The following is a 12249-nucleotide window of genomic DNA, read 5'->3' as shown; positions in this document are numbered from 1 at the left end:
TGTTACTGGACCCCACCACTTACCCAGAGTTAGCCTCTGGGTCGGGGCGGGGGGTTCCTCACTATAGTCCCTTCAGTGGTCACAAGAAAGATGTTACAGCAAAGGGGTCTGGAGGAAGACCCCAAGAGAGGGTTCTTAGATCTCGCACGAGTGAATTCAGGGCAAGTCCATAGGGTAAAGTGAAAGCAAGTTTATTAAGAAAGTAAAGGAGTAGGCCAGGTGCGGTGGCTCACACCTATAATCCCAGCACTTTGGGAGGCCAAGGTGGGCAGATCACGTGGTCAGGAGTTAAAGACCAGCCTGGTCAATATGGTGAAACCCCATCTCTACTAGAAATACAAAAATTAGCTGGATGTGGTGGCACGCACCTGTAGTCCCAGATACTCAGGAGGCTGAGGCAGAAGAATGACTTGAACCTGGGAGATGGAGTTTGCAGTGAGTCGAGATAGTGCCACTGTACTCCAGCCTTGGCAGCAGAGCATGACTCTGTCTAAAAACAAAACAAAACAAAACAAAACAAAACAAAACAAAAAAAACAGTAAAGGAGTAAAAGAATGGCTACTCCATAGACAGAACAGCCCCAAGGGCTGCTGGCTGCCCAGTTTTATGGTTATTTCTTGATAATATGCTAAACAAGGAGTACATTATTTCTGCCTCTCCTTTTTAGACCCTATAGGGTAACTCCCTGACATTGCCATGGCGCTGGTGGGAGTGTAGCATTGAGGACGACCAGAGGTCACTCTCATCGCCATCTTGGTTTTGGGGGATTTATTGCAACCTGTTTTATCAGCAAGGTCTTTATGACCTGTATTTTGTGTGACCTCCTATCTCATCCTGTGACTTAGAATGCCTTAACCATCTGGGAATGCAGCCCAATAGGTCTCAGTCTCATTTTACTCAGCCCCTATTCAAGGTGGAGTTGCTCTGATTTAAATGCCTCTGACAGTTGTCCCCACTTTCAGTTGTTCCATGTTTCCAGACCAAACCAAAGTCTACCTCACTTATACGGATTGGTGTCTTATGTCTCCCTAAAACATATAAAACTAAGCTGTAACCAGACCACAATGGGCACATGTCCTCAGGATCTCCTGAGGCTGTGTCATGGGTCATGGTTCTCATATTTGGCTTAGAATCAATCTCTTCAGATATTTTACAGAGTTTGGGTTTTTTTTTTTTTTTTTTGGCAACAAGTTCCTCATTGCAATATTGCAATTAACCTTAAACAAACTACTGTGTGTCCAGTCTAATGTATCAAAGAAATACAATACAATTATCTGAAAAAGCTCTAAATATGCCTCCTTTTTCCAACTACTAATTTATGAGGCTGGGGTTTTTTCATGAAGTTTAGCCAAGACATTTTGATTGAATGCAGACTCAGATATGAAATCTACAAAGCCAGACTTATTAAATAAGTTTGCAAACATATAAAACAATGCCAATCTTGTAAATATTTTTCTTTTGCCTTGGGGAATATATTATGAGAGTTTGGCTCTGGTTATTACATGCTACAATAGTTTTTAGGGGCTTACTTTCCCCCTTGCTTTGTAAATGATTCCAAGTCCTAATTGAATTCAATTTCTTTGTTTCTTCTAGTAACATCTGTCCCACTCTAATCATTTCCTGAGGTTTCCTAAATGTTCTTTTGTCTTAAGACATAGCCCCACAACCTCTTTTATCTCTTCAGCTTTAAAATATCCCTCAAGGTCACAGACACACACAGAAGGAAGACCATGTGAGGACACAGAAGGAAAAGTCCTGGAGAGAGGCCTCAGAAGAAACCAAATCTGTTAACACCTTGACCCTAGACTTCTAGCCTCTAAAACTGTGAGAAAATGAATTTCTGCCGTGTAAGCCAAAAAAAAGAATAAAATATTTTTAGAACAACAACAACAAAATAAAATGAAAATAAAAAAGCAGCAGCAATTCCAGCAGACCTTGCCCATCCATCTCTGTTGTATTTTCTGCTTGCAAATTCTCCTAACCTGCTTCAGCGTAAATTCATTAGACGCCAGGTGGGGTGGCACAGTGGTGAAGGTCTGTCCCTGCAGCTGTCACAACTCAATCCCACTTAATCTAACTTAATTTCAGAGATTCTCTTCTTTTGGGTAGTCTCTAGCTAACTGTATTCTCCTTCCATTGATGGAGCTATTTCCGTCTTATTATTTTACAAGAATTAATCGCACCACAGTTTCTGTTGTTGCCCAGCATTTGTTCAGGGCCCTTTGTGCCTGCAGAATCTTCTTCACTAATGAGGGCTGTGATCTATCTTGACAAGAGAAGGAGCCTTTTTCATGCTCTTCAGCTCTTTGAGAATGTTCCACTTCCCCCTAGAGATGCTGATTTTTCTAGCCAAGAAATTGTTGTTTCCGTGTCTCCTTCTGATTTAAATATACCGCCTCTGTTTAAAATCAGGGCTGGAAGTAAATTAAGCATATAATGGCTTGAACTCATGTGACTCACCAATCCAGTCTCACAGTAATTGTTTTTCAACGATTTCCCAGGTGAAGTAATGCTGGTCACCATTGAAATAGAGTTTTGCAGGTTTAATGAGCTCTTCTGTTTCTTTCATCCAAATACTCGTCAACACTGCCAAGAAATGTTTGATTTTCCACTGGCGTCACATGGAATGGAGCTGTGTGTTCAAAGGGTCTGGCACTGCCACTGGGCCACATGCCAGTCCTGCGGGGTGGAATGTGTCCTATCTTCTCGGGAATCAACACCAAAAGTCTCACCCTCTTATTTACATAGTTTAAAAAGATTAATTCCAAGAGAAAGAGTACATAGTTAACTGTTTCCCACATGGTATGTAATTAAAAGCCCAGCCTCTGAAGCCAGATTTCCTGAGTCAAATTCTACTTACATCACTTTACTAGCTGGGTATTTGCGGGTAATTTACTTAACTTCTCTATTCCTTGGTTATTTCATTCATAAAACAGAAATAATGGTAAATCCTACCTTTCTGTGAAGATTGAGTTAAAACCTGTAACATACTTACAGAATAGTACCTGGCACACAGAAAGCATCGAGTTAGTACTAGCTAATGTTAGGGAGGGATTGGTGTTGGAGCATGGATATAATTCTAAGTGGCAGAGGCGATACGTGACAGAAATGCACATTAAAAATTGTAGTTTTCCTTGTTCTCCATGTGTTCAAAGTACCAGAAAGCAGTTGGTGAAGATAGGCTTCCAGTCCAGCTCTAGCCTCCTAGTGAGGACTGCCAGGCTATGGAAACTGGGCCTAGAGTCACGCCCATTAGCCCTCTCTGCCCAGAGCAGAATCCAACCGGGAGTGACAATGACCACAGTATGGTGGATGTCACATCATCTAATGTTGCTAACCTAGGTCTGGATAGTTGATTTGCCCCAGTGTATGGATACGTAAAAGAATTCAGTCCTGTGAAAATATGCTGCATAACAAGAAAAAGGAACACAATGAAGACACAGGGTCTTGATCAATTTCATGATATAAAATGAAAATGTGCCCAAACCCAGCCAGAGCTGGTCGCATCACATGTCACTGTTCTGTGATCGCCTCCACATGCGTGCCTGTCCCATTTCAACTTGGGTGTTTAAGGGCAAGACCAAGTCTTCCTCATCTTTATAACTAAGGAATAACAATAAAGAAAGCTTGTTGGAGAGCTGGGGTTGTGCTTGAAGCGTTGTTTTAGACACATAAAGTTTAAGATGCATATTAGATGTTTGTGTGAAGAAAAGTAGAAATGGAAGAAAGAGAAAAGATGGAGAAATAAACGTGCTAAAATGCGAATTTTATCACTGATTAAAGTTGGGAACTAATAAATAGTGTCTAAATGCACAGTTCCAAGATTGTGCACATAGTCACCCTGTGGCACCCACAGTGAACTCATAGGAATGCCATGGGGGATTTCACCAAAGACATACAAATGGCCAATAAGCACATGAAAAGATGCTCAGATCATTAGGCAGTAAGGAATTGTAATGAAATCCACAATGAGACACCATTGAACACCCACTAAAACAGCTGTAACAACAACAGGGGCAGACCAAAACTAATGCTGGCGAGGGTGTGGAGAAACCGGAACCTCGCACATTGCTGATGCGACTGTAAGCCTGTGCATTTTGGGAAACAGTTGGCAGTTTCTCAAAACAATCAAACATAAACTGCCATCAGTCAGCGAGCCCCTGCCATCCTCCCCAAGGTCTCTTGCTCCTTGATGCCCATTTGATGCCCATCCACACCTCCCGAATCTGTTTCCAGCTTTTTAAGCCTTTGATTACCACTTATCCTTGGATTTTCCATTCAAATAAAATAAGAAAGTGCCAATGAGGAGAAGCAGCTACCGAAACGAGTACCTGAGTATCTCCCAGTCTTAAAGTCAGGAGAGATGCCCACCATCATTTGACGCAGAGGGTCCCTTAAGGGCACACGTTTACACCTCCTCTGTGGACCTTGGTCTCCGGGCCCCAGAGTGGGGAAGAACTTACACAGAAGTCACATTCCCTAGAGAAAAGCAGGGAATCAAAGAAGGGGAGGGCTTGTCAGCTCCACTCAGAATGAACAGACAAGAGGGACCGAGTTATCAATTACCATCTGAAAAGGGAACTGGGAAATACTGCTCAAGAACGAGGCTGCGTAACTTCTGTGAAACTTTTTAAGCTTTGCAATTGCCCAGTGTTTGCCTATTTTTGCTATCCATTGTTTCCTTCCTCACTGTGATTGTACAAAGTTGAAGCGGTCTTAAAATCAAAGACAGTAAAAGGCTGCCATCTCCTGTTAAGAGCCGCAGATGCACTGGACCATTAAGTGCTTCCCAGCGCCACCTGGTGGCCAGCTTCACTCAGTTTTCTTGCCGGCTGGAAGTAAATCCATGAAATGCAAATACCGTAGTGGATCCTCATTGGCCAGCTATCGTGAGACACCTGACGTATTATTGTTAACCAACTCACGCTACTGTGCAATGGACCGCTGAGACTCATTCCTCCCAACTGCAACTTTGTCCTTGCTGACCAACCTCTCCTCATCAGCCATCCACCCCTGCCCTCCCCAGCCTCTGGTAACCACCATTCTACTCTCTACTTTTAAGGTCAATGAACAATGGTTTAGGTATAAGTGACAAGGAAAATTCACAAAATAGCAGTTAGATTTTTGACTCTGTGGGAGATAAAATACAAGTCACACACCTACACACGCATGTGTTCACAAGAGTGCTACATGCAGATGACTGTGTCACCTGCTGCATGGCACTATGCCACTGAATCCTAACACCTCTAGGTAGACAGTGACAAAGAGTTTAAAGGTTTAAGAGGTTAAGTAATTTGCACAAAGTCACACAGCTAATGAATGATAAGGAGTCATGAACATGGAAAAATTAAAGGTCCATGGTGGTGGACAGGGCCTGATCGTAGGAAGGTCAAGAGACTCTCCCATTTCCTCAGTCCTTTGTAAACAGTCTTCTGATTAAACTCTCCCTGGAAATTTGGTCAAACCATGACACCCCACCCTCAATCCTACCCCCACTAGGGCAAGGCTCCCATGAAGCTCTTGCACCAGTCATGTCTTTTCGTTTTGGTGACACCCGCAGCAAAGTCCTCTCTTGAGGCCAAGCTAGAAGGTTTCTACACGTCCCTGCACATCTGGAAGGCTGGGCAGGGAGGTGGATGAGAAACTGAGGAATGAGGCAATGGCAATGATACTGGTCGCAGTAACAACGCATTCTTCCTAGAACATAACCTGGGCCAGATGCTGTCTCCACAACCGGGAGGTGCTGCAATTCCTCCACTGAGTGGACAAGGACACTGAGGGCTGGGAGGTGAGGCAGTCTGCTCAGGATCACAGAGCTAGAAAGGCACAACTTTTATCTGCAGAACCCACACCTCTGACTCAGCTGGCCTGCTTGTGATAGAGTGAAAATGGGAAGTGATGTGGAGGGGAACTGTCCCCAAACAGTCCCCTTCAGCCACTGGGCAACACCTCCATATCTTCCCTGAACCTGATGCAGAGGGAGGAGGAAATGAGAGGCTCGTTTGGAGGCTGATGTGGGGGACACAAGAAGCGGGAAGAGACCATGGAGTAGACATCAATTTCTTTCTGGCTTAACTCATTTTGAATAGGAGCCAAGGGCCTGTGAGTTGAGAAGTTATATCCCTGGAGATCCGGTGTGAATCCCAGGGCACAGGAGCTAGGCCAGATTCACTGAGCAGACAGCAAAGACAGGGATCATGGCGTCTGGACCACAGGAAGTCCATTAACCCACACCCTCTACCAACGCCTGGGCGTGAACACCATGCTCTGCAGGGCCTCCTTCTGATACATGAATCTAAACAGGCTGAATGAGCAGATGTGAGAAAGTGAGCTGTATTTCATCTCCGCTATGGGGGTTCCCCAGGTATAATCTGACTTATCAGAAGACCGTATTAAAAACTAGTATTTAGGAATTAACCAGCTACTTGGGAGGCTGAGGCAGGAGGATCACTTAAGCCCAGGAGGCGGAGGTTGCAGTGAGCTAAGATCACTTGACTATACTCCAGCCTGGGTGACATAGTGAGACTCTGTCTCAAAAAAAAAAAAAAAAAAGGAAATTAAAATTCAGATTTTTAAGGAAGAAAAAAGCCTCTTTATTGAACTGAAACAGTGTCCCAGACTTATCCCATTTTCCTTCCCACTGGGGGAAGGGAAGGACTCTGCTTTAGAATAACCTGGGGGTCACTGGCAGGGCACAGAAGGAAGTGAAGGTGACGCGGGCTGGCCTGGGGCACAATGGGTAGAGCTGCGCAATGGGGCAGAGACACATTACACTGTTTCCTCAGCTCTGTAGATGGCTTAAATAACTCCATAAGATAAAGTTTTCTTAAAATGTGAAGGCAAATTTCATTGATGACTCATCAGTGTATTTGTTCAGAGTAGAGGCCACACAGGCTGTCTTGGAGAAACCCCATTGCCTTCACTTAGAACACACTCAATTCTCCGGATTTGTCAGAGAAGGCGGCTCTTGCACCCCCCTCTGACTGTGTGGCTCCTGTCCCAGGCACAGCTGCCCTGGCACTGTGATGACAGAGGAGGGTCAACATTGCCAATGGTGTCTGTGCATCTGGGCTGAGCAGAAACAAGGAAGGGGAAGCTGTCCTCAGTATTCTATGTGGAAAGGATAGTCTTTGTGATTTTTAGTTCTGAAAAACAGAAAAACACATCAAAAATAGGAACAAAGAGTGATTATTTTTTAAGAGAAACATTTTAAATGGTATATACTTTTAAACTCCCCAGTGCATGAAATTAGCTTCATTCAGTGGCTCATCTTCAAACAGGAAAGAATTATAACGAGAAGGTTTAATTAATCTAAAATGTGTATGATAAATACCTATTCAGACACCAATCATTCAATCTGTATATTCTTCCCTCTATTTTGAAAAGAAGGAGTCATATTTACATGGGGAACGTGGCCAGTCGGAGATTCCTGTTTAGGCTGAGGATGTTATCCATATCGTGCTGTGTTAATTCAAAATCAAACACCTGGAACCAAAACACAATGTTTGCAGAAAACTTAGTTTAATTCACATTTAATGGAGCACATGTTACCTACATAGCACAGTGCTAGACCTGCAAGGGACACAAAGATGTAAAACAAACACTTCATCAGACACTTGGAACTTCCCTGAATCACAGCCTGGATTCCCCAAATGCCCTTTGATTTTGATCATGTGACTGGTGTTGGCTTGGCCTTGGCTACATTTAGGAAGCCTTGGACAGATGGAAATATATACTGCACTCATCTTAGTGGAATAAAGGACATACGGGAATTGTTAAAAGTTATAGCAGCTGGGCGCGGTGGCTCACGCCTGTAATCCCAGCACTTTGGGAGGCCAAGATGGGCAGACCACGAGGTCAGGAGTTTGAGACCAGCCTGGCCAATATGGTGAAACCCCATCTCTACTAAAAATTTAAAAATTAGCCGGACATGGTGGCATATGCCTCTAGTCCCAGCTATTCAGGAGGCTGAGGCAGGAGAACTGCTTGAACCCAGGAGGTGGAGGCTGCAGTGAGCCGAGATCGCACCACTGCACTCCAGCTTGGATGACAGAGTGAGACTCCATCTCAAAAAAAAAAAAAAAAAAAAGGATGGCACAGAATTTTTCCCACTGACTCTGCTACCCCTCAAAACCCCAACAAAACAATTTGTTCCATACACCTGCCAACTAGGGACCCACTTGGCCCTGGGACTATGAACTCTAACAGTACCCATATCACAGAGTACATTTTCTGAGTGATCCATTTTTCTTCCTTGAAAATAGTATTCTTCTCAGCCCTTCCCTCCCCTTTTGTTGTCCCCACACACTGAGGAACAGGACCCATGGCCACAGCATCAGCATCCACCCCGGCCTGGCAGAGTGGCTGTCTTGTGGCGGGAGGAGGGGTGCACTGAGTGATTCCAATGCAAGGACCTGGAGCACCCCAGCCTCTACCCCACAAGAGCCTTCCCCTCCTGAGGGCAGGAGAAAGTAGCCTCAGCGTGTCATCTGGAGGGAGTGGGGAGTGCTGGGGCCGGGGTAGGCGGATTCTTGGGTTTAAGGGGAACAGCGAGCAGTTCTAGAAGACTCCCTATAAAGGGTAGGCAGCCTTGCAGCAGCAGTTCTGAGCGGCACTGGGGTCACAGGGGGCGGGCCGGGGCAGCCCCCTGCACTGGACGCCTTTCTCCTCCCTGGTGAGTCTTGTGGACCCAGCTCCCACCTCCTCCTGACAGCATAAGCACTTCCTCCGGCCCCTCCTAACCCGCCGCTGCCGTCTGTCCTCAGCCATCAGATCACTTCGGCTTTGGCCCTCAGGTCTCACGTCAGCCTGGTCCTGTCTCACTGCCTGAGGATGGCATTTCCCCTCAGTGTGTAGCAGATCTAACAGAGGAATGGGGGCATCTCAGCTGGGCCCAAGGTCCCCGTGTCACATTCATTTTTGCTAGGCCATGGGGATCCCGGGCATTGAGAGCCACGAGGGCAGAAGGGCAGAACTGTGGCAATGTGGCCCCCTGGCACCTTTTGAGCTGCTCAGTCGGTGGCTCCTCCCATGGGAGGGTCAGATAATCTTCCCCAGTCTATGTCCTCCCAGGGGCAATCCTAGCTGCCCTGCAGGGCACAGAGGGCACCTTAGGCCAGGCCCCCATTGAGAGGTGACAGCATGCTGGCAGCCCTCACAGCCCTCGCTAGCTCTCCGCGCCTCCTCTGCCTGGGCTCCCACTTTGGCGGCACTTGAGGAGCCCTTCAGCCCGCTGCTGCACTGTGGGAGCCCCTTCCTGGGCTGGCCGAGGCCAGAGTCGGCTCCCTCAGCTTGCGGGGAGGTGTGGAGGGAGAGACGCTGGTGGGAACTGGGGCTGCGCGTGGTGCTTGCGGGCCAGCGCGAATTCCGGGTGGGTGTGGGCTTGGTGGGCCCCGCACTCGGAGTGGCCGGCAAGCCCTGCCGGCCCTGGGCAATGAGGGGCTGAGCACTCGGGCAGCAGCTGAGGAGGGCGTGCTGGGTCCCCCAGCAGTGCTGGCCCACCGGCGCTGCGCTCCATTTCTCGCCAGGCCTTAGCTGCCTCCCCGCAGGGCAGGGCTCAGGACCTGCAGCCCGCCATGCCTGAGCCTCCCCCGACCTTCCGTGGGCTGCTGTGCAGCGGGAGCCTCCCCAACCAGCACTGCCCCCTGCTCCATGGCACCAGGTCCCATGGACCACCCAAGGGCTGAGGAGTGCCGGCACACCGCCCGGGACTGGCAGGCGCCTTCACCTGCGGCCCCGTGCGGGATCCACTGGGTGAAGCCAGCTAGGCTCCTGACTGGTGGGGACTTGGAAAACCTTTATGTCTAGCTAGGGGATTGTAAATACACCAGTCGGCACTCTGTATCTAGCTCAAGGTTTGTAAACACACCAATCAGCACCCTGTGTCTAGCTCAGGGTTAGTGAATGAATGCACCAATCAACACTCTGTATCTAGGTACTCTGGTGGGGACTTGGAGAACCTTTATGTCTAGCTAAGGGATTGTAAATACACCAATAGGCCCTCTGTATCTAGCTCAAGGTTTGTAAACACACCAATCAGCACCCTGTGTCTAGCTCAGGGTTTGTGAATGCACCAATCGACACTCTGTATCTAGCTACTCTGGTGGGGACTTGGAGAACCTTTGTGTTGATACTCTGTATCTAGCTAACCTAGTGGGGACGTGGAGAACCTTTGTGTCTAGCTCAGGGATTGTAAATGCACCAATCAGCACCCTGTCAAAACAGACCACTCGGCTCTCTGTAAAATGGACCAATCAGCAGGATGTGGGTGGGGCCAGGTAAGAGAATAAAAGCAGGCTGCCCAAGCCAGCAGTGGCAACCCGCTCCGGTCCCCTTCCACACTGCGGAAGCTTTGTTGTTTCGGTCTTTGCAATAGATCTTGCTGCTGCTCACTCTTTGGGTCCACACTGCCTTTATGAGCTGTAACAATCACCACAAAGGTCATCAGCGTCACTCCTGAAGCCAATAAGACCACGAACCCACCAGGAGGAACGAACAACTCCAGACGCGGCACCTTAAGAGCTGTAACACTCACTGCAAAGGTCCGCACCTTCACTCCTAAGCCAGTGAGACCATGAACCCACCAGAAGGAAGAAACTCTGAACACATCCGAACATCAAAAGGAACAAACTCCGGACACACCACCTTTAAGAACTGTAACACTCACCGCGAGGGTCCGCGGCTTCATTCCTGAAGTCAGTGAGACCAAGAACCCACCAATTCTGGACACACCATGTGGAGCAGATGCCGGTCAGTCAGCAATGCTCAATTCTAACCACTACAAGAGACCTGCAGCCTCGTTCCAAGAGGCCCGTCAGCAGCCATTGGTGAGAACTGAGTTTACAGCTTAGCCAAATCCATACTTTTCAGGCTTAAGGTTGGCTGGTCACCCAGAGCTGCTCTGGGCCATTCAAAGAGCAGGACGCCTGAGGAAGGAGAGGAGAAGGGCATGCGGGCAGCAGGTGAGCTGGACAAGTCCCCGGCAGGGAGAGTGCTGTGGACACCATGAGGAACCTGCCCATCCCCTGGTCCTCCCATTGTGGACGGCCTGCCTCTCCTGCCAATGGCAGGGCTATGCCCACCTGCAGCCAGCCTGGCATGCACAGCAAGCCTGAGGGCACAGGCACTGCTACAGATGGGTCAATAAACCCCAATGGCGATGCTTGCTTGCACAACCAAACCGAGCCCTCAGGATGCAGCAGTGCCTTGTGGAGCTCATGGGCAGCTCAGACACCAAGAGGGAGCATACTCCTGGGCACATGCTGTTTATGAAAATGCAGCTATGCAGCTGGCCCCAGGATCACACACACCTGTGCTGACATGATCGATGGGTGTGGGCTGCCACCAATGCCTGTCGTTGCCTGTGAGATCATCACAGGTGACATCCGTGACTGGGGGTGACTGGCAGCTAAGAGCATCAGGTACTTCCATACGCCAGGCACTATGCTATCCCTTCACTGTATCATTACATTTCACCCTCAGTGATCCTATCAGAAGGGTGCTCTACTGAAGAAACAAAGGCTGAGAGAGGTCATGCAGCAGTTAAATCGTGAGTGAGACTGTGGGAATCCCAAGTCCATGGCCCTGACTGGGTTACAGACTGTCGTCAGGGTTGAAGCCACACAGAGTTCCTTCACATAGCTCCAAAAATAGATTTCACACACTTCACATACTTCTGTGGTTCTTGGCTTCGGTGAAAAGGTTGCCCTGAAAAGGACCGCTGCCTCTCTGTGTTCTGCACACACTCCACCTGTTCCAGTCTTCACTCCTGCCTCTCGGAAGTCACTAGACAGGAGTCAGGACCAGAATCTTCCCACACAACTCAAAGCAGTGCCCTCAGGCCACGTGGGCATGCCTCCATGCGACAGAGGTGGTGACCTGTCCACCAACTGCCTCCCCTTTCTCCTGAGCACACGCTTAGGAGACATCCAGCCTCCCCTGTGGGCTAGCGCAGCCAGGTGACTGGTGCACGTACTCCAGCCTGGCCCATACAAATCTTCCCAACAAGATGCTCTTCCCTCCTTCCAAATCTTGGGCTGGATGGAGAAGACACTAACACCCTAGGGGAGAAAGGGCCCTAAGATGGAAGGAGCCTGGGTCCTTTGATCGCTGAGGGAAAGGTCAACCACTAACACCCACAGTGCAGAGGGAGAGGCCCCTGCTGCATCAAGCACCGCGACCCTGAGGCTGTATGCTATAGCAGTCATCCCTTCCCATCTAACACATGATCTGAAACCCGCTAAATAAAAG

The 12249-nt window shown here is 48.3% G+C and overlaps 1 protein-coding gene across 1 annotated transcript in view; it reads right to left on the bottom strand.

Annotated features, from left to right (window-relative positions):
* Window positions 1-12249, bottom strand: part of AKR1E2 (aldo-keto reductase family 1 member E2) — a 130009-nt gene that overhangs the window by 101164 nt on the left and 16596 nt on the right. The window contains exons 9-10 of the mRNA XM_003827773.5: window positions 7403-7485; window positions 369-7145 (exon numbers count right to left, since the gene is read on the bottom strand). Of these exons, the coding sequence (XP_003827821.3) occupies window positions 7103-7145; window positions 7403-7485 (126 nt within the window). The 3' untranslated portion in view covers window positions 369-7102. The remainder of the gene's footprint in view (window positions 1-368; window positions 7146-7402; window positions 7486-12249) is intronic.

Source organism: Pan paniscus, chromosome 8 (genome assembly GCF_029289425.2).
Source record: "Pan paniscus chromosome 8, NHGRI_mPanPan1-v2.0_pri, whole genome shotgun sequence".
Taxonomy (NCBI): Eukaryota; Metazoa; Chordata; class Mammalia; order Primates; family Hominidae; genus Pan; species Pan paniscus.
The sequence above is the reverse complement of the archived record's forward strand: the minus strand, read 5'-3'. Positions and strand labels throughout refer to the sequence as shown.